Below are 20,772 nucleotides of genomic sequence, written 5' to 3'. Positions count from 1 at the left end.
TCATTTATATTTTTATCAGATTTTTTAAACTGTTGTCTCACAAAGAAGCTGCGCATGGATCGCATAATGTCGACTTTTTATCTAATAAATAGGACTTTTTATCTCATAATTATGGCATTCCTAGCTCTGAATTATGACTTTATTTTGTAATTTATATTTTTTATCTTAAAAAGTCCTAATTATGAGATATATATCATAATTATGACTTTTTATCTCGCAATTTGGACTTTTTATCTCATAGCTATGGATTACCAATTTTTTCAGTGGTGGAAACGGGCTTCCATAAATTAGTAATAATTTGTTGACTTGAAATCCTGTTAAGTCACACAGTTTAATTATCTCGATGTTCCAGGTTGATGTAGACATTTTTCTCGTTTCATCTTTTGAGCCGGGTATAATTCCTCCCCTTCACGAGGTACGAACGTTTCCATTTATCACGTAGACTGGAAAAGCTGGATGTATTCCAAATTTGGAATGAGTGTGAAAAATGTATGCGAAGTGGATTATGTGAGTTCACATTATTAGATTCGTAAGTAGTATTCACGTAGTATGATGACGCAATGTGATGCCGTATCCTTTCTCATAAGTGTCAAGCGAACCTTACATCATGTCTCGAAATGTTTTTCGTTTTTCGTCACATGTTTCTCAAGTAGTAGACACGAGAGTTCTGGTTTTGTTCGCTGAAGCCATCAAGCAGGTTTATAAACGAATCCGGGTGTTTTTAATTGTCTTTCGTGCGGTTTAAATGTCAACCCGCGATGGTGTTGCTGTGGTTAGGGCGGCGAATGCGAACATAGGAGTACGACAGGGATTTGGCGTTCAGGAGTCTCCCGACGGCTCCAAATATGAAGGAGTGTTTCTTGATGGCCTTAAACACGGCAGCGGAAGATACACCTGGAACAGTGGAGAGGTAAGGTGGGATGAAGAGAGCCTGTTTACTTTGGTTTACGTGCAGGAAATTCAACATGCATATTAATTAGCGTGAAGTTATCCCTCTTCATCCAATGCAATTACCCATCTGTGCAAGCTGCAGCCACAGTATAATCCAGTGGTGCTCAATTATTTTCTGACATGCCCCCACTGGGGGACAAATGTTTTCTTCCGACCCACCTTTTGAAATACTATTGAGAAAGTGATAATATAGATTTACTAATCTGTACTGTACAGACTAAACTCTAAACTGAAAGCGGCGAAATGCAACAAAATGGAGAGCAGTGAAGCAAAGAAGTGTATTTAGGAGTGAAATTGCATGCTGAGTAGACAAATTCATACATGTTGGCAGGTCTGCACTAATATTGAAACTCCCAACCAACCACCCCGACAGTTCACTATTTGAGAAGCACTGGTATAATCTGTGGAAAACATACTGTAAACATATTGTACTTCTTCTGCCTGTAGTTCTATGAGGGCTCTTTCTACAAAGACTACAGACATGGTGATGGAGTGTATTATTGGCCATCAGGCAACAAATTCATTGGCAAATTCTACCTCAACTGGAGAGAAGGATATGGGAAACATCTGTATCCTGATGGTGCCACATTTAAGGTAACCTCCTTATCACTAATTAAAGATGCTCAATATTGGCTTTCTCACCGATATTGCCCAGCACTTCATTATCGATACAGGCAGCCCTTTTCCCTCAAACTAATGTCAGGTCATATGTCGTGTAATAAATGAAAACGTTATGCTTCTCTTGCTGTGATTCCGCTGGATGCTTTTCAGAAATGCACACTGTTAATGTAAAATAAGTTAATGTAATATGTAATGTAAGTTCATTTTGTCTCAGCAAAAGTCATTAAAAAATCCTGACAAATAGTCAACTCAAATAACATGTTCTAGTACTATCAACAAGACAACTTTTGAATAAATTAAAAAATAAGAATCCAATTCATTAATACTGGTTATGATGCAATTTGGAATGCAGCACATTTCTGTGGGGCATAAACACCTGTATAAGAATAAACTGGACTAATGCGATCAGTGAAATTATACACTGGGCTAATTCAACATGTCGCACGTCGCTCATTTTGCTGCAGGGACGCGAGCTATGTTTGACTCTGAGGGATCTTTCCTGATGTGTGATATTAGAGCAGGGGTCACCGACGTTTTTTCTTGCGAGAGCTACTTTTAGAAAATGAAAATGGCCACGAGCTACTCATTTTTGTAGAAATGATTTTCATACCTTATTTCAACCCAAACAACTCAAATATGCTTGTTTTACCAAAACATTCACAAAATGCTGGTATCCACAACTCACATTTTATGTTTCAGAATACATTTCTTTCTAGTGTTCTCACATTATTAACTTAAAACCTGAATGAAAAGCAGGCCTGCGGGCGCCTCATGTGATCGTGCGGGCACCAGGTTGGTGACCCCAGTATTAGAGGTATTAAATGAAGATGCCTTACTCGCCCTCAGCGCTTTACAGTTATTGCAAGTTGCATATACTGTATGCAATTTAAAGGCAAAACTTGGAAATAATTCCAGATTCCAGACATACTGTGTGGAGCATGACATCATTATTGCCACCTGATATCGGCAGAAAAAAACTATACGAATATGAACTGATATCCTCTTTTTTTATGCCAAGGTTGACCGATAGTCTTGTTTGGCCGATATTATTGGACATCCCTGTTACTAATGACTCCTTGGTAATAGCAATAATCTTCTCTCCTTGTCAGGGTTTGTACCATGCTGACCAGAGGTTCGGTCCAGGTGTGCTGAGTGAACCATCAGGACATCAGGATGTGGGTATTTGGAATGGGAAATATTTGATCCAACTATGTAACACTGTGGAAGACAGCTTCAGCCTGAAAAGCATTCCTGAATATGCGGACTACTTGGCGCAAACTACTGCCTCACATTCTCTATGTCAGGTAAAGCAAATGAAAGTAAAGAAAATGGTTTGGATATAAAATATGAGTGTAATATTTTTAATATAAAGTGGATATAAATTATTTTAAGGCCAAACTTCTTCAGACAGCTTGAGAATGCTATGTTGGTTTTACACAATCATGTTCTGCAAGTACTGTAATAGTGTATTAAGAATTTATAAATGCCTATTCTTTCATTCTTACCAGCCTCCTCAAACAGTTATCTCTGATCTTCGTGAACATGCCAGGACAGATTTTGAGGTTAAGTATTTGCTTTTTACCACACACCTAGTAGGGCATGCAGTTTGGTCCAAAAAGTACATGGACAGTGACTTTATGATGTTGCACAATGGATTTTTAAGAATAATAACCAACATTGAGAGTTACAGCAAATTTCCGCAAATACTCAACAGAGAAAAGTATCTCAGCAGATTAATTGGCCAGATGTGTTCCGTTCCTTTTGCAAGACAAATGCAGTTGGCGTTTGGCAGCTGTTTAGAACGACCAGCATAAATCCCAAGAAGATATCAGTGCAAGTGAAGGAGGCCTTCATTAAGGTGTAAATTCCAAGAAAGATAGCACAACAGTTGTTGCCTGTACATTCTTAAAAAGATAGAACACACTGGTGAGCGCAATAATGTTAACATGCAGAGAAAAACATTGAAGACTAAAGTAGAAAACTCAAGTAGAGGAGTTCGTAATCATTTGCCTGAAGAAAAACCCTTTCATAACATCAGCGTAAGTAATTAATAGGGGTGTCACGAGACAATACATGGGATCGGGTCTATGAGAACGAGATGTGCGAGATTTTAACATTAAATGACAATATATTGCAATCTATTCATTTAATTTCTACTATGGTGCACTCTTCTGCAATCTGTGTGTATGTTAGCAGCCCCGCCTCCACCTAACAAGACAAGAGACTGTATGACTGTATGCTGTTATTGTATGGAACAAATGTGCCAAGGTGCTGAAACTAATAAACAGATTGAACTCCCTTCCTGCCTGTTTGGAGGCGGGCAACGAGGAAAACCGACACTCATGGACATGGCAATATATTGAGGCCGGCAAATTATCAAGTTCATTTTCTTTTATTGTATGATTAATTTATTATCATCCCAGGCCTTGTACCCAGGAGAGTGTTTTTTCTGAGTGGGAAATCACATTTTAATCTCTTGAGATCTTGTGCCACTCCTAGTAAATCATACTCAGGGGTTGGTCTATAGCCTAATTGTCTAAGCCGACAAAAAAGAAGAAATGCTATAAATCCATTTTGGTGTTACATTAAGGCAATATCATAAAAACTGCCATTGTCAGAATACTCCTGGACCTAACTGTACAATTCAGCTGATTAACCGGTCTCTAACTTCATTTGTCAAATGTACGTATTCCTTAGGTAGACCAAGATGACAATTTGTTATATGATGCCAATACGATTATCCCTTCTGGAATTGAGCATTATTCTACGGATAGTGACCACCTACCATTCCCCCCGGAGAAAAGAAGAGAGTTGGACCAACATTTTTATGGACAGCTGTGGGAGCCAGATGATCATCCATACCAAGGTTACAAAAGAGAACCACTCTCCACTCTGCCCTTAAAAACCCAAATGTTGGCTCTCATTCACAAACACAGGTCAGATACAACTTAAGGGTTGGTATCAAAATACAGTTGTCCTGGGAAGTGAAATGTCATGCGGTATAATGTGCATTTTATTCAGACGACTGGCGGAAAACTTGGATTGGGATGTTGAAGCTGTTCTTTCGTTAAAAAGGGACAGATTTGGTGATAAGGGGCCTTTGGAAGTCACATCAGAACTGTTGATCCAGCAGGCTGCCAGAGGAGAACGACAAGCTGTTTTAAAGATTCTTATGGATGGCCTCGTTCACCCTGATGTAGCAGATTCTCACGGACACACTGCACTTATGGCTGCCACAGTAAAACATCTTGTTGTCATCCTACCATTATCTTATTTGTACTTTGCTCATCACATGCTTAGTTGTGCTGATTGCTTTTTTTTTTTGTTTCTCAGATTAACTCCAGAAATGATGTGATTCACCTGTTGTTGGATATGGGTGCTGAAATTGACAAGTTAAATTTTGAGGGCATGTCAGCCTTGTCTGTATGTCATATCCTCTACTATCCTTTTCGGTCTTTGTGCATGTTTGCTGAATCTCTAACCAAATCGCAGGTAGGATTTTACCCCCAGAACAGTGTATATATTATTTATGCTAAATGCTGAGTTCTGTGATGTAACATTTACATTTTAGAATTTCGAAGGTTCAAAGATTTGGTCCAAATCAAACTATATTTCAGTGGTCCAAAAACTGCCAATCATGACGTAGTGCAGAAGAAATCAGTTCAGTGTTTCCCACAGGACTGCAATCTATTTGTGCTGGTGGGGTGCTGGGTAATGCTAAATTTATTATAAAGCTGTTATTAGCTATTATGAACATGACTGTTGCGACAGGACTCATAAAGCAAGCCACAGGAAAATGATGCGCCATGAGAGAGAAGCCTTGAGGAAAAAAAAACAAAACAGAATTTTAAAAAACAAAACGACTCGTCTACTGACATGATGTCTTTGGATATAATGTGTTATGGTTTGATTAGACCAGGGGGGTATTCTGCGAAAGTGGTTCAACCAGCCCAGGCTTTTTGCTCAAGATGCAGCTCAACAGAACCTAAAATCTGCAATCGGACTTAATTGGTCCCAAGACGGTGGTTATCAACTTACTTTGGCAAGTCCGGTTTTCGGCTTTGTGCTGAATACGCATTCACATAAAAAGGGGAGTGAAGCGATCCCAGGCAGTGTATTTTACACAAGATGCGCAAGTAATTATTTTGGACTGTTATGAGGAGTTCCCAAAAGATTGACTGCTAAAAGCAACACTGTCTCTGCCAACAGAGCGAGGGAATACTACTCTTTTCAAATATCAATGCTCAGCATTGTACAACTCTGACATATTAACACTTATCCATTTAAAAAATACATTGGAGAAACAACTTTTTTTGGTCTTTGAAATGTCTTGCTTTCAAAGCTGAGCAGAGCTGTAGCTCGTTGTGGCCACTAGATGGCAGTGTTTTTAGGTGTTTTGTGACAAACTATTTTTTCTTTGTTATAATACACACGTGTTTTCTTCCAGTTTATGGATGCCTCAGAGTGCTTATTCCGCCAGCAAATACTGTAATACAAGAAGACTAACGGGCTGAGTATTCACACAAGAACTGTTGTGACATATGCATCTGTTAACGTTGGCCTAATATTTCATATTGCATTTTATTCCTGGTGCTCACCTCAAAAAGTGAGCATACCTAGCGTATTGCCTCGGATGAAAGTTCTTATAGATGGATAATATCATCAGGGTGCTCTTTGTCAATTTTTTTTTTTCCATGTCTCCTCGGGGCTCCGTAGGCTCTCACTAAATGGTGGCGCCATCTCCAAATTAGTTAAACAGTGAACCAGCAGCACTTTCATAGCCGATTTTAAGCTGAAAGTCTGGACAAAACCTGGTTTCGACCAGGTTGAGTTTAGCCGAAGTTAGCAAGGTGATACAACTACTTTAAAAGAGAGCTACCTTCGTGTAACAGGCAAGTCCAGCTTTCCACCCAACACAGCTTGATAACCCATTAAACTCGCTGCGCAGAATCTCCCCCCGGGTGTGTGCAAACTTTTTCTACCGTGGGAAGCATACTGAAAAATGAAAAAATGACACTTAGGTATTTTTGTCTTCACGTGATGTTTCTTTGCTCTTGTTTTTCAACTATTGTTTTTTTTTTTTAATTTTAGTTCTACTTTAGTTTATTTAGTTCTACTGGCCAAGTGGTTAGCATGTTGGCCACACAGTCAGGAGATCGGGAAGTGTTTGCATGTTACCCGTGCGGCGGTTTCCTCTCACGTTCCAAAAAACATGCATGTTAGGTTAACTGGTGACACGAAATGGTCCATAGGCATCAATGTGAGCGTGTATGATTGTTTGTCTATATGTGCCCTGCGATTGGCTGGCGAAGTCAGGCTCCAGCATACCCCCACGGCATAGAAAATGGATGGATGGATGAATTCGATCAAGGATTATTTATCTGGCCTGAATTCAATTGTGAATATGTGGGATGTGGCTATACCTTGCAACAGGACGGATTTGACGTAATTGTTCAAAGGACAGACATTTTTAAGTAATTAAAAACAAAACTTTCAGACAAAAACAGAACATCAGAGCCAGCAAGGCCTTCTCTGCTGGCCTAAACACTATCACAAATTAAATTAAACAACTTGAATTCTTGTATTTGTTCAATGAAATTGTATAAATGTATTCCCAACAGTCTATTTTCTTCATTTTGTAGTGTTTCTTGACTGCATTGCTTCTAATACGTGTATGTTGGGTTTTTGTGTCCAATCAGTTTTCATCTTCTGCGTGTTGCTGTGTCAGTTTAATCTGCCAAGGGTATTCAGAATCAGTAGTGCTGTCTGATGTCCCTTAAACTACTATATATTAGCAATGAGGCTGTTAATTTAACCCATCAGATATCAGATTTTGCTTACAGGCCTGCTAGCTGTGCCACAAAATCAGCATTATTCTATCCTCAGATTGTTTGATTAGAGCAAAATAACAAATACAGTAAACCCTCGTTCATTGTGGTTAATTGGTTCCAGACCCAACCGTGATAAGCGAATTTCCACAAAGTGGAAATTGAATGTTTTTGTAGTTACAGCATAGAAAACCAGTTAACAACCTTCTAAATACCCCACCACATTAATGTTCTTACCACTCGCCCGAGTTGACGGCGTAAGTTTGAGTTTTATGTCAAAGAGAAATCTGAAAATGGACTAGAACTATAATGTTTATATATTCTGGAAACAAAATGTTCCATGCTGTTAGATGACAACCCAGACTAAAAGCAGTGATAAAAAATAATAAGTTGTCAAGCATGTGTGTGTGTATCCGCTGCTAATGTGTCAAAATAACTTCCCACAGGACATCACTGGTGAGTTGAGTCTTACAGAAAATCAATCCAGTGGTAATCAGAGGAATGCACAACCACCAGAAGGCCCAAATCAGGTGATGATTGGTCTCATTATACAAGGTAGTGTTCAGTAGAACACATTTAAATGATTGTGTCAAGAGTCACTGAATGGAGACAGTCTTTCCTTAATTGCATAGGGTTTGAGCTCATTAAAACCAAAACTTTATTTTGTTTGCAGCAGGATGGTGACAAAGCCCTGACTCCAGCACAAACATTTGCCTCCTGCTGTTCCATGTACAGCTACAACATAGAAGTCACAGAGGAAGTTCTGCAGGCTGCAGTTGAAGCTCTGAGTCGCACTGGGTTCCCTCAGCATTTTGATACTCAGGAGACTGCGCGTAGAATGGCCGCAGTGAAGTTCATGTATGTCAGATCAATTGTTCTCTTATCCTTCATTCAACTTAAGTAAATTGGGTGTTTGTGCTTGTGTAACCAGGCACCGTGCTCGTTTGACCACACTATATCTCCTATTGGATCGAGGCGCTGACCCCAATAAATGCAGACTTCCCTTGCCTGTCCTTTTTCTGGCCATTATGGCGGGAGATACTGAGACTGTCAGAAGACTTCTGCTGTGTGGAGCTCACACTGGTATTTCTCTCCCAGATGAGGTACCATTCCAGCATTTCTTTTACCAAAAGCTACGCATTATTTATTAGTTAGTGTAGAGGTATGTGTGCATGTGCTGATGTAACCAACCATTTCAATGTGTTGTAGATAAAAGGACTTTATCCTCTGCACATGGCTACAGCACTGCCAGGCCCAGAAGGTCCCAAAATCATAGAACTGCTGTTACATGCATTATCCGATCCAGATGCACGGGCTGGTGACCAGGATGAGATTTACCTACAAGATATGGTGTGTATGATCATATTTAAATTGCTAAAAAAAATGATGTATGTCTTCACTGTTTTGCAGGATTCCATGACGGTAAAAAAACAATGGTGGACCGAGAATCCATGTCCTGAAGAGGGAGGTCGAACACCTCTGCACGTGGCCTGCCAAAGAAACACTGATCACAGTGTGAGTTCATGACACAATGTAACACCAGTACAGTTCTCTCTTGTTTATCTTATTTAAGTGGTTCCAAACCCAAAAAGTAGGATTCGATATTAATATCCAACTATTTTCTATGCCCCTTATTCTCATTGGGGTCGCTGGGGTATGCTGGAACCTATCCCAGCTGACTTGGGGCGGGGTACACCCTGGACTGGTCGCTAGCCAATCGCGGGGCACATATAGACAAACAATCATTCATAGCTATGGACAATTTATAGTCGCTTAACCTAACCTAATGTTGGAGGAAACCGGAGTACCCCGAGAAAACGCACGCACGCACGGGGACAACATGCAAACTCCACACGGAGATGACCAAGTCGAGATTCAAACCCAGATCATACATGTGTAGACATACAAACACGCGCATACATATATATATACACATACATCTGCACCTACACAAGTACACACATATATACTGTACATATACAGTACACACATATTCAGTATACAGGTACACACATGTTTAAAAAAAAAAACAAAAAAAACCCCAACTTTTTTTCTCCTTTTCATTTCCTTTTCCCTTTCTATTTATCTTGTCCTTTCTCTCCTGTTGATATCCACATCCTCTTCGGTATTGCACTGCGAGTGACTCCGGGTTTGTATACAAGAGTTCCTTTTATGTATTATGTGAAGGTTATTGCTATGGAATGTAGTCCTTCTCGTTGCATTGGTCTGTCTTGTAGGGCGTTTCCTCCATTATCCTTATTGTCATAGTAATATGATCTTTAATATGCATCCAGATCGCTGATATCTTGGACAACAAGCACTCTTGCAACTCCTGGACCTCCTTTTAGTTTGATGTAAATTTTCCCGTTAGTGCTCTAAGTGTTTTGTATCTTTCCCCGCTTCCTCAGGTCTTGTGCTTTCTTGGCGATGTCGGAATTGTGTTTTGTCAGATGCTCATGTGCCTCTTAGCGTCTTTCCCTGTTTCAGCAGTGCAGTTTTGAATTCCCTGTTGGTGAACTTAATGATGACAGATGTGGTGTTCCTGCCATGGAGTCAGACGCAAGTGTCCATCCTGTTGACATTGACATCCAAAAATATGAAAAACGATATCAGTATTTGTATCTTATAGATTTTGACCCAAAGCATAACTTTACAATGCTGACACATTTGGGAAAACTGCAGATGTTATATGTTTTCAAAAATCTTCCTAATGGCTGGCCTGGTTGTTGTTTGTGTTGTTCATGCAGAATGCAACCAAGGTGGTATCCATATTGCTCTCACACAGTGCCAGGACAGACCTCCTTTGGAGTGGACATTCACCTCTTTCCTTAGCAATATCAAGTGGCAATGACATGGTAACTGCTTTGCATACACTCTTAAATAGACTTTTCAGTGCATGTCCACAAATCACCCTGTTGCTGCTGAAACTCTTATCTGGCATTATCACAGTAAGCAGGCTGGTGTTTTCCCCTGTAGGCAGTGGCAGAGCTCTTGAAAGGAGGTGCAGATCCCAACATTCCCTTGAGTCAAGGAGTGGGCAGTGCCCTTTGTGCAGTCAGTAACTTCAGCTATAATTTGGATGACCAAAGAGTAAAACTGGTACATATCCATACAAAGTGCTGTGTATAAGTAATGCATGATATTGATTAGGTTAAAAAAAACACATCCTAGTTCATCAAGATTATTTATTTTTTTGTACGGACACAGACTTGTACAATTCTGTACAGTGTATCTTTTTAAAATGCTTTGTTGTGTTTTTTATAACTCCAGAAATGCCACTGCAATGTTTTATTGACTAAAAATTTTTACCAAAAAAATGACAGATTTTGTTGTAGTCTGTGTACTCTGATGTGTGTTTTTGATTTAGTTGGACATGTTAGAAAAGGCTGGTGCTGACATATTGATGCCAGTTCAGGTGGGTGATATCAAGGGGACTGCAGTTGACTATGCACACCACTCTTTTAACCAGGTAACACTTATTTTTGATTCTACTAGGGCTGTGAAATGATTATAATTTCTAATGAGAACAATCACACAATGTGGACTCATTTTATATTATTCAGGATTAATTGATTTAGACAGACCTAATTTTTTACCAACATTTTGAACTGAATTTGTAATTATTTATTTGAACAATTCCTTTGCCAAGGTAAAATGATTATAGGATGTACATCTTCAATCATTTTTAAAAACAAGAATTGTGTATACAACTTCACATTTATTTTGTTTTTCTATTGTAATTTACACAGGGTCACTGTTATACATACAGGCTCAAATATGTACAATACATGCAAAGAATGTTTGGTGAAATATCCTTTAGCAAGCTTCACCTTAACTACGCAACCTCATATTAACACAGTTAAAGTGTGACTCAAATGATCTGCTACTAAAAATGATTAGACCACCCTTGTTTCTTCAGTTTCTTGTTTATTTTAATGCCTGATACAACTAAAGGTACCTTTGTTTGGACATATATAACAATCCTTCAGTTGTAATGTTACACATCAATTTACTTAGTCTAGAAGAAGTCTGGAAGAAATGTCTTTTGAAATGTCAAATCCATAGGAACCCTAGATTAATTAATTTGAAAACTGTGATTAATCTGATTACAAATTTGAATCATTTGACAACCCTAAAATTGAAAAACAAAAAAACATAAGTGTAGGCTGCCAAAGAGACAATAACTGCAGTCAATCACAACTGAGAAATTTAATAAGGCTTGGCCTTGTCAAGTGAAGTCATTCTGGATCTTTCAGCAACAATATTTAAAAGACTATAATCGTTCAATCCTGGCAAGAGAACCCTTGAAATAATCAAGGGCTCAAAATTAAGACATTCAAGCCCATAATGAGTATGTCAACTTCTGCCATATGCTTTGTTGACCTACATTACAGCTATGTTACAACTGGTATTAGTTAACAGTTGTGTGTAATACTGTTGTCCAGGACTTGCGTATTGCCAACACACCCTTCCATACTCTCAATATGGAGGAGAGAGAAACATTCAAAACACGGCGCCACCTACTGGGCATCATGGGAGATCTGCTGAGAGAGGCAGCTGTTCAGAGAGAGAAGGAGCAATTTGAGACAGAAAAGCGCCTTTTACAGAATAGTAAGTCTAAAATATTTTTTTGTCACTCATAAAGTTTTCTTCTTAAGATGGTCATAAACCAAAAATGATGTGTGATGATCCACATTCAGATGTTCTCCCCACAGGTGAGGGTGCAACTGTTGCCAATGACAACAAACCTCCCATGGCAATGAAACAAAGGTAACACAGAAATGTGTTTTCAAATTGTCGCATTTATTGAAGATATAATGATGCACATCTCTAACCGTAAGTCTTTTCCCAGGAAACTATTTAAGTTCTGCTACCATTGTGGTCGCTCTGCAGCGGTGACACTAACTGCCTGTACTCGTTGCCACAAGGTTCTTTACTGCTCAACGTACTGTAAACTAAAAGCATGGAATAAGGGACACAAGGAGGAGTGTGTCCGGGAGACTCTGGAATAGACTTGACATCAAACACTGCAACGTTCTTCGCAATTTTTGGGGAAAAACTGCTGCCAAATCAGGCATCTTAAAAAAGGCTCATGATATCCATGAGCACTTGAGTTTAATATGCAAATAAAGTATATTTTGTTAAATTTGTTGAAATCCTGTGCTTTTTAGGGGTAAAGTTGCAAAGAAGAGTTAAAACGTTGATAACAAATTCCTACAGTCACAAGCGGAGGGGAAAAAAAAACTCAAAACAGTGCAACTTTTGCCGCAACTTTTGTGAAGAAGCTGCCACGGAATCTGGCATTTTAGGCAGTCACACTGCGAAATCCTGCAGGGATTGACTGGTATTAGACATTTTCGTATTTCATATATAAATATATGTCAATGGTGCCAGTCAGTGTAGTGCATGAATGTATGACTTGCAGTGCTGCTGACTGGAATTGCTGAGGCTTCTGGTTTCTTGCATCATACTGATGAGTCACCAGTGGGACGGGCAGCTGATCAGGCACAAAACAACACACGAGCCAGTAATTGTTTTGAACTAAAAGCTCAGTAGAGAGGAGGAAGTGAATGGTATTTTCAGCCCTTTAGACTGCAGGTATGGACTTGGAGGAACAAGAAAACGAGCTGCTTGCTCTCCACAGTATCCTGGGCTCAGAGGAGTTTGTTCGGCATGGACTAAAGACTGCTGGAGAAGCGAGAGTGTCAACAGAGCTGCCTTCCGGCTTCATGGTGGCACTAAGGGAAGGTAAATACCATGAGAACCAGGTAACATTACGTCTCGTTTTGTGGTTAATAGTACGACCTATTGACTCTCATGACATCAGTCTTGGTGAACAAAACCTTCAGACTAAAACAAGAGCCAGTAAATCAGATTTCACAGGACCATGACTGTTTGCTATTTCATAGGTGAAACACTGAAGCAGTACGAGATAACGTTCCTTCCGCCACTGCTTCTGACCTTTGATTTCCCTGAGGATTATCCCTCCTCCTCCCCTCCCTCCTTTATTCTCCGCTGTAGCTGGCTGACACACAAACAGGTAAGCAGTAGAACACATCAGGGTGTGGATTGGTTTACAGGGATCACAACAGCCATTTTTCTCTGCATCTCTCTAGCTTGCTTCTTTGGGGGCTCACCTCATTGATCTCTATCAAGCTACTGGAGGTGATGTGGTGATCTTCTCCTGGGTACAGTTTCTCAGGGACGATACTCTCAGATTCCTGAATATCAGTTCTCTGCTGGAACTTTCCAATGATCACAGCACCCCGTACATCAGTAAAGACACAATTTCTGCACTCTCAAACCTGAAAATCAATCAAATAACCCTGGCTTCAGGATCCAAAGGTGGCCAGAGTTGTCACCTTTCAGATAAATTGATGGCCAGTAGTCAGGAAGACTCGAGAGAGACTGCAGTTCCTGAATCCTGGAAGTTTAGTGAAGACTCTTATGTCCCATTCAATGAAGAAGAACGTTTTGGTGAAGCAGCTGGAAATCACACTGCTTCTGTGTTTGACAGCACCACACAGAACCAACCAGTCTCTGGTCTCTGCTTAACTCCAGCGCAAACTCTCATGGCTGAAATACTGATTTATGATGCAGCCCAAAGGCACAAAGTTTTTCAAAGCACAGGTTTTGATTGCTCTGTGTGTTTTATGAGCTACCTCGGTTCAGAGTGTGTACAGATACAAGAATGTGGTCATGTCTTCTGCCAGCCCTGTCTAGCTGAGTTCTGTAAGCTACAGATAACAGAGGGAAATGTCCACGGCGTCACCTGTGCTCAGGCAGGCTGCACAGCATTGCCCACACCGGCACAGGTAAAGCTAAAAATTTAAAATAAATAAATGTAACTGCTTATTTATCATTGGTGTTTTAAATCCGGCCATCTTTCATTTGCTTCTGTTTTCGTTTGGAAGGTGGAGAGTCTGGTAGGGGAAGAACTGTTCAGCCGCTATGACCGTCTTCTTCTGCAATCTACTCTGGACTGTATGGCAGGTGTGTTATATCCAAAAATATTCAAACTGATCATTCAGGTCATATGACTTTTGGCACTATGCTACCGATGGTCATCATACAAAATGTGGCATGGTAGCATTACAAAAAATATACCAAAGCCAGACAAAAAGGAAAGCAAGACACATTTGTTCATCTTTCAGAATAATAGCCTTGCAGGCCGCATACACACGCATCTCTCTGTTTTTGCTGATTAGAACCAGATAAGCCAGTAGCATAAGTTTATTTGTGTCATGGGATGCTCTTCAGATGTGATGTATTGCCCACGGACCGCCTGTGCCTCGCCTGTCATTCTGGACAAAGCCAGCAGTGTGGCGCTCTGCTCTGTCTGTGGCTTTGCCTTCTGTGTTTCCTGCAAGAAGACCTACCATGGAACAGATGACTGCAAGGCAACAGGGATGCTGAAGAAACCTAAAAAAAATGACCCACAGCAAGGCGATGCAGACCTACCCCAATCCATTGGTAGGTATTAAAAATTACAAAAATTTAGTTTTTTTACTTATATTGATTTTTTAGATAGGTATTCATAACTTGTCACGTTTGTTATGTGTCTCAGACGGTATGACAGCGCTATGGGATGACTATGCCAGTGGCAGTAAACAAAGGAAGCGCCTGCTAGAGAGCAGGTACGGTCGGGAAAGCCTGCGTGGCACTCTAGAGGACTTCCTAAGTGAGGACTGGATTACTTTCAACAGTAAAAATTGCCCCTACTGCTTCTGCAGAATACAGGTACTGTACTACTTATTGTCTTGTTGTACTTCCCTGTAGGTGTATAATCCAAAAAATGAACATTTTTAAACCATCTGTGCTTTTATGTTGCAGAAAAACATGGGGTGCAATATCATGACCTGCACCCAGTGCAGACGGCAGTTCTGCTGGGCTTGCCTGACCAGGCTTTCGTACCAAAGTGCAAGCAAGCACTTTCAGGACAGTGAATGTAGCCTGTACCAGTACAACCTATGACTAACAGTCTCAGGTGGATCATTTCTGCTCATGTAGTATAAAGTACCAACTGCTGCTCATATAATATATTGTGTAACTGAAGGACACATTGTTGGGATTAGTAGTAACCCAGTACTGTACAGTCGTCCCTCATTTATTGCGGTTACTGAATATTTTTGTAGTTAAAGTATAGAAAACCTTTTTATGACTTTCTCAATGTTTTTCAACTGTTATTAGAGCCCTGTAGACATGAAATAACACCACTATAGTCGTCTTTCCATTCCTGTTATTCTTTGTTTACACCACATTGTGCAGGCTACGGGATCACTGCAGGGACATAACAGATGGCTGCCGCTCAGCATATAGCAAGCTACCAAGCTAACTAGTTAGCCTCCAGTTTATTTGTTCTAAACTTAGTGTTTGAAACGGATTGAGGAAAAGGACACAGTAAGAAGCCAATAATGTATCACTTCCACGTGGAATGGGAAAAGAGGTTTTTTTTTTTTCACTCTTATATTGTCGGACATGTCATGGCTGACACCATGCAGTGTTAAGGTAATGTAATCTATGTCTCATCAGTGTACCGTTTCTGACGCCCAATGACCGGAACACTACATATGACTTGTATTTCAATATTTTCACAGTAATAATAGGCCATAGTCAACCATGCCACAGAGATCATTTTTTCATTTTTTTAAAACCGCGATAGATCAAGGTAGCGATATTCGAACCACGATGTAGCGAGGGACGAGGATTATCTATTAATATATTTTTAATTAATGATAACTACATTTTCGGAATAGCCGAGGTCCAATAAAAAACGAGCTCGCACTTCAGACACCCCAGATGTAGATTGTTGGGAGAGAACAGGATAAGTTAATCAAAATGACTTTACTGTTCCTGTACAGAAACTGTTAACTACTTTTAAGTATTTCTTAAAACGTCTATCACCATTAGTAGTACTATTGCGTGTACCAGCGGTGTCCAAATTGTGAACTCACTGCTCTAAAGTATAGTGAGGTTTGTGCTATTACAGTATTCGCCGGAGGAGCAGGACGAAGTGGCTGGGTAGAGGGACGTCTGGGCTTCCCTGCTAATGCTGCTGCCCCCACGACCCGACCTCGGATAAGCGGTAGATGGATGGATAGAAAATTGTTGGTCTTGTTTAAAAATGCACACATTCAGTTGTATTCAATGTTAAAAAATATGCTATGGCTCTCACAGAAATGCATTTTAAAAATATGTGGCTTTCAGTGCTCTCTTATCCAAAAAGGTTCCCGACCCCTGCGTTAATGCATGATTACAGCATGTACTGTTGGGTTCATTCAAGCAAATGAAGTGTGGCTGGAGTAATGTTGGCGTCTCTGACAGCAAAGCTGACAAAGTAATGCTGCTGTTGAGAATGCTGGTGAATCTGAAGTGGTATTTGGCAGTATAGTTATGTACATACTGCAGATTTTCAGATGGTGAGGTGCTGACTCAAGGCTTTTTTATTGAAGCTTCTGAAATAGGTGAATTTTGTGAGGTGTCTCCCCCCCACCCATCCAATTGATCGACCAGTCTAGTCAGAGGTGATGAATACAAAAAATGCAAACCTGCAAATACACATTAATTATGCAAACGTCAGTGCAGATGATTCTCGGTACAAAAGTACAAAAACAAATTTGCATTTAGTGGCATATTTCTTTATGGACAACAGCATTGTGACAATTCTAATGCCCCAGCACATGTCAATCTCCATCATACTGGGCTTTATATTGTAGTTCATTATAGACCATTTAAATGTATGTACAAAATAGGATGTTTTTTGGGAATTAACCTGAAAATAAATAAGTGTCTAATAAGAAAACAGTACCTTATTTATACCGGTATTGTCACAATGTGCTAGTGACTACCATTTGTTGTGGTTGTCACTGCGTGGTACCTGCCTTCTTCTGGCTTGTTTTTCCTTTATGGTTGCAGTTACACCTTAAGCGGGCTGGAGGCGGGGACGCTGGGCACACCTGTGGCTAATTACCCAATACTCATTTAAGCAGACTACCCACAGCTGGCAGCCGCTGGTTCATTGTTTCGCCTCTGCTGGCAACACACCCGAGTGCTTCTGCTACCAGTCGTTGTTCCATGCCCATTTGGACCTGCCGCCTCCCTGCCGTCCAGCTAACTCCAGTGTTTGTACTTTTCTTCATGGTGTAACTTTCATTTGCCTTTTGTCTCTATTTTTGCCACAACACCATCGTTTTCTGTTTTTGGATCTACTCTCTCTTGCACTTTTTGTCATTAAAAATCCTGAATGACCACACGAACTCTAAGCCTCTGCATCTGGGGTCCTAACCACACCGAGAACCTGACAGGTATAGCTTATTTCAGTGCACAATAGGGAATTACAGAGCCTACTAGTGAGCTATTAACACTGATGATTACAATAATTTAGCATATGCCTTCAACAGCTGCAAGGGTTTTGTGACTTCATCTTATCTTACTATTATTATTAGTAGTAGTAGTAGTAGTAGTAGTAGTATTCCACAATAGCTTGTTCACAACAAATCATGTTAATCAATACAGACAAGTTTTTTTCTTCTAATTATGTTTTTAGTAGTATCCAGCTATTTGATTTCAAATTAGCAAAATGAACAGGGCATTCCCCAAAAATACTTTTTCAAGCTCATGCAAAAGATGCAATCAATTACCGTGTAATTTTGCAAGTCATCTTGTGGCCTCATGCAATGTCAAGTTTTCTCAAAACTATCGAGAACAACAGCTGTGGCCTTTTTCACGAAGCTCTGTCCTGTAGGCTGCAAAGACTGTCAATGCTCTGACATGCTACTACCAGTGATTTCACGTAAGACTAAGCCTATTATTCCTAGAAGTGCCCATGCTTATTGACCTCTTACTGAGTAAAAAAACAACTCGGGAGTTTCTTGTCTCATAACCCCCACTCCACGCAGCTTCTTTGTCCTTACTATATTCCCTTATTTTGAGTGTGTATTCATGCCCTGTGAATGAGAGCATGATAAAAACATCCCCCCAGCTATTGCAACTCCAGCAGTTAGTTTCCATTGGCAATGGCTAATATTTACAACACGGGGTACTTCATTGATGATGGGGTCAGCCCTGCAGGAAGGACTTTGGTTTGGGCTCAGGTTTAAATCCTTTAACTGGCCTTGAGAAAGGTTCCACACTGTATGAATGTTTTGACACTTATTAATTAGTAAAAAAACAACCCAGTTTACATATGCTCATCATTGCAAAGTTCTATTGATTTTGGCTCCTTAATGATTTACATCCAAACCTTGGTTTTCGTACACTCCAGTTATTGTACGATTTGCTAAAATTTTGTTTTGGTTTTGGTATCTGGTAACAAACAAGTGCATTTCTCCTATGCTGTATTGTTCCGCGAAATCAAGAGCAAACCTACGACCCAGTATTAGATAAAAGAATGTGAGAGACTATTGAACAATTCAGTCTTACCAGGATGTACAACAAGTGTGCATCAACAATTAGTTCCATCTATTTGTCATAATTATTTCACATTGTTTTCCGCATGTAAAACTAATTATTCTCTATAAAATGTATTCTTGACTCATATCTTTGGGTGTTTTGAACTGATTCATTTATTTTTTAACATTATTTTCCATGCAGGTTTTTGTAAGTTTTTTTCAGACTTTTTGATGCAAATTAATGACCAAAACCGAAGTTCCACTGTATTTTAAATCTTTTTCCAGGATGTAATCATTGTACAAGGTACATCTTTAATAATTTCCTCTAATTTACACAGGGTCAAATTTACACGTAGGTGTTCAAATGTATACATGCATTTGCCTAAATCTTAGAAGTCCTCAAAACTGCTTTGGAATTAATGAAGCAGACTAACATTAAGCCTCTAGAAATTACCTTACCAAAGGCCTAACCTCAATCCTATTGAACATTTGTCTTAAAAGTCATCTCCAGCCCAGGAAACCAACCAATTTAAATGAACTCTGCCAAGAAGACTGGTCAACTATCCAGCCAGAATTATGCCAGGAGCTTGTTGAGTGCTACAAAAAGTGTCTGTGTGTGATTGAACTTGCTAAAGCATATTTAATTAAAAAAAAAAAAAAAACTAAAGCATATTAAGGGTCCAAAATTAATATGGCATACATGTCCATGATAAATGCATGTAAACTTCTGACAATAAAAACTATCAATGTTTATTAGAGGAATGCTCTCTACATATATCAGAACCCAAAAGTAGGTGGCGGACCAATTCTGGGTGCCCCACAGACAGCTTTTACCACTTCCTTGTGTGATTTCCATCTAAATTCACTAATGTGATTAGTACTGATGAGTAGACACGTTTGTCCTTATAATAAATACATATTTACAGTGTAATAGCTCATGAACCTACTATTTAACACAATGCATGTACTGTATATGGTTTTAAATACGGTCTATAGCTTGATACAATTTGATATCATTGACTTTAAACACGGTTTTATACAGAACTGACCAAGAATATAGAAAAATCAGTTAAATTATAACTACGGTACATTTCCAGAAGATTACTCTTAAGCCATTTCTCTAAAAAAGGCACAAGCAAGGCCAGCCAAGATGCCGCATTAAGTCTGATACAAAGAACTGCTGAGTGTCAGCTAAGGCCAACAGATTCATGTCACATGTTTCATTCATGTTTCTCCCACATGATATTGGTTGTGCTTTATCTTTGATCTGACTTGTACACAAGAAAACCACAATCTGTTTTGTCTTATGAAACCTTTTTTTCTAAGTGACCCACACCTCTGCACGTTTTTGTGTGTCTCTCCTAACATCTGGTGCAAAGGCTGAACAACCTTTTATGTACCTACTGTATATCCTGAGTTAGAATTAAAAAAAACAAAAACCAAGTGGATCAGAAATATATTTCTCTCTTGAATAATTTAGTTTTTAAATTTTCTTGGCAGAACTAACATTTTGTATCTAATATGGTTTTTCATACAAACTGCAACAGCATTTTAATACTAATCCCTTAGGAAAAATGCCCCCATCTACCACTTTGGTCTTGTGCTCTCCCTCCATCCTTCTTTGTCCCATTTGTTTTCTGCACTCTTAGCTGTAGCCCAAGTTCTCCATCTCGTTTCGATACCTTAACTCAGACACTTTAGCTTTGTGTTGCTTGCTTTCTAGATGCTGTCTGAAGTCTGTTTCCTGTTCTGCTCCGCAGTTGCACATGGAGCAGTAGAACTGTCCACTGGGGGTCACACACATAGCTAGATCCCTGGGGATTCGCTGCCTTGGTCTTGGGTTGTAGTATGGCCCTGGATAAAATACAGAAGGAGTGAAAGGTGGAGGTCTACTTGAGGTATCAAGTTACATTTGTGTTATTGTTGGCATGAACTAATGGAATGAAAAACAATAAACATATTACTGTGTAAGGGCTAAAGGC

At 39.6% G+C, this 20,772-nt stretch overlaps 3 protein-coding genes across 13 annotated transcripts in view; 2 read left to right on the top strand and 1 right to left on the bottom strand.

Moving 5' to 3' along the window:
- The first annotated feature begins 232 nt into the window (after positions 1-232).
- LOC129188679 (ankyrin repeat and MYND domain-containing protein 1-like) lies at positions 233-12,566 on the top strand. Of its 10 annotated transcripts, XM_054789560.1 has the most exons (18): positions 233-910; positions 1,399-1,545; positions 2,682-2,876; positions 3,081-3,134; positions 4,270-4,508; positions 4,594-4,810; positions 4,906-5,064; positions 7,847-7,930; positions 8,074-8,258; positions 8,332-8,503; positions 8,610-8,750; positions 8,811-8,915; positions 10,148-10,255; positions 10,377-10,499; positions 10,768-10,869; positions 11,846-12,011; positions 12,116-12,170; positions 12,253-12,566. In XM_054789560.1, the coding sequence occupies exons 1-18, from the start codon at positions 746-748 to the stop codon at positions 12,410-12,412; spliced, it is 2,577 nt and encodes an 858-aa protein (XP_054645535.1). In that variant the 5' UTR covers positions 233-745; the 3' UTR covers positions 12,413-12,566. The 10 variants fall into 10 exon arrangements, 9 of the variants coding, with proteins under 9 accessions (XP_054645535.1, XP_054645539.1, XP_054645534.1 ...); XR_008572682.1 differs by having other exon boundaries at positions 8,610-8,915; positions 10,811-10,869; positions 12,253-12,346; XM_054789564.1 differs by having other exon boundaries at positions 4,274-4,438; positions 4,706-4,810; positions 8,610-8,915.
- Positions 10,562-20,772, bottom strand: part of LOC129188681 (zinc finger matrin-type protein 3-like) — a 20,056-nt gene continuing 9,845 nt past the window's right edge. The window contains exon 6 of one of the 2 annotated variants that reach the window (XM_054789568.1): positions 10,562-20,644. In XM_054789568.1, the coding sequence (XP_054645543.1) occupies positions 20,436-20,644 (209 nt within the window). In that variant the 3' untranslated portion in view covers positions 10,562-20,435. The remainder of the gene's footprint in view (positions 20,645-20,772) is intronic. The other variant, XM_054789569.1, reaches the window with a different exon arrangement.
- On the top strand, positions 12,662-15,627 carry LOC129188680 (E3 ubiquitin-protein ligase RNF14-like). Its single transcript, XM_054789567.1, has 7 exons — positions 12,662-13,148; positions 13,310-13,440; positions 13,517-14,215; positions 14,315-14,393; positions 14,661-14,873; positions 14,968-15,140; positions 15,234-15,627. The coding sequence occupies exons 1-7, from the start codon at positions 13,001-13,003 to the stop codon at positions 15,372-15,374; spliced, it is 1,584 nt and encodes a 527-aa protein (XP_054645542.1). The 5' UTR covers positions 12,662-13,000; the 3' UTR covers positions 15,375-15,627.

The sequence above is a fragment of the Dunckerocampus dactyliophorus genome, chromosome 10 (genome assembly GCF_027744805.1).
Source record: "Dunckerocampus dactyliophorus isolate RoL2022-P2 chromosome 10, RoL_Ddac_1.1, whole genome shotgun sequence".
In the NCBI taxonomy this organism is placed as follows: Eukaryota; Metazoa; Chordata; class Actinopteri; order Syngnathiformes; family Syngnathidae; genus Dunckerocampus; species Dunckerocampus dactyliophorus.
The sequence above is the reverse complement of the archived record's forward strand: the minus strand, read 5'-3'. Positions and strand labels throughout refer to the sequence as shown.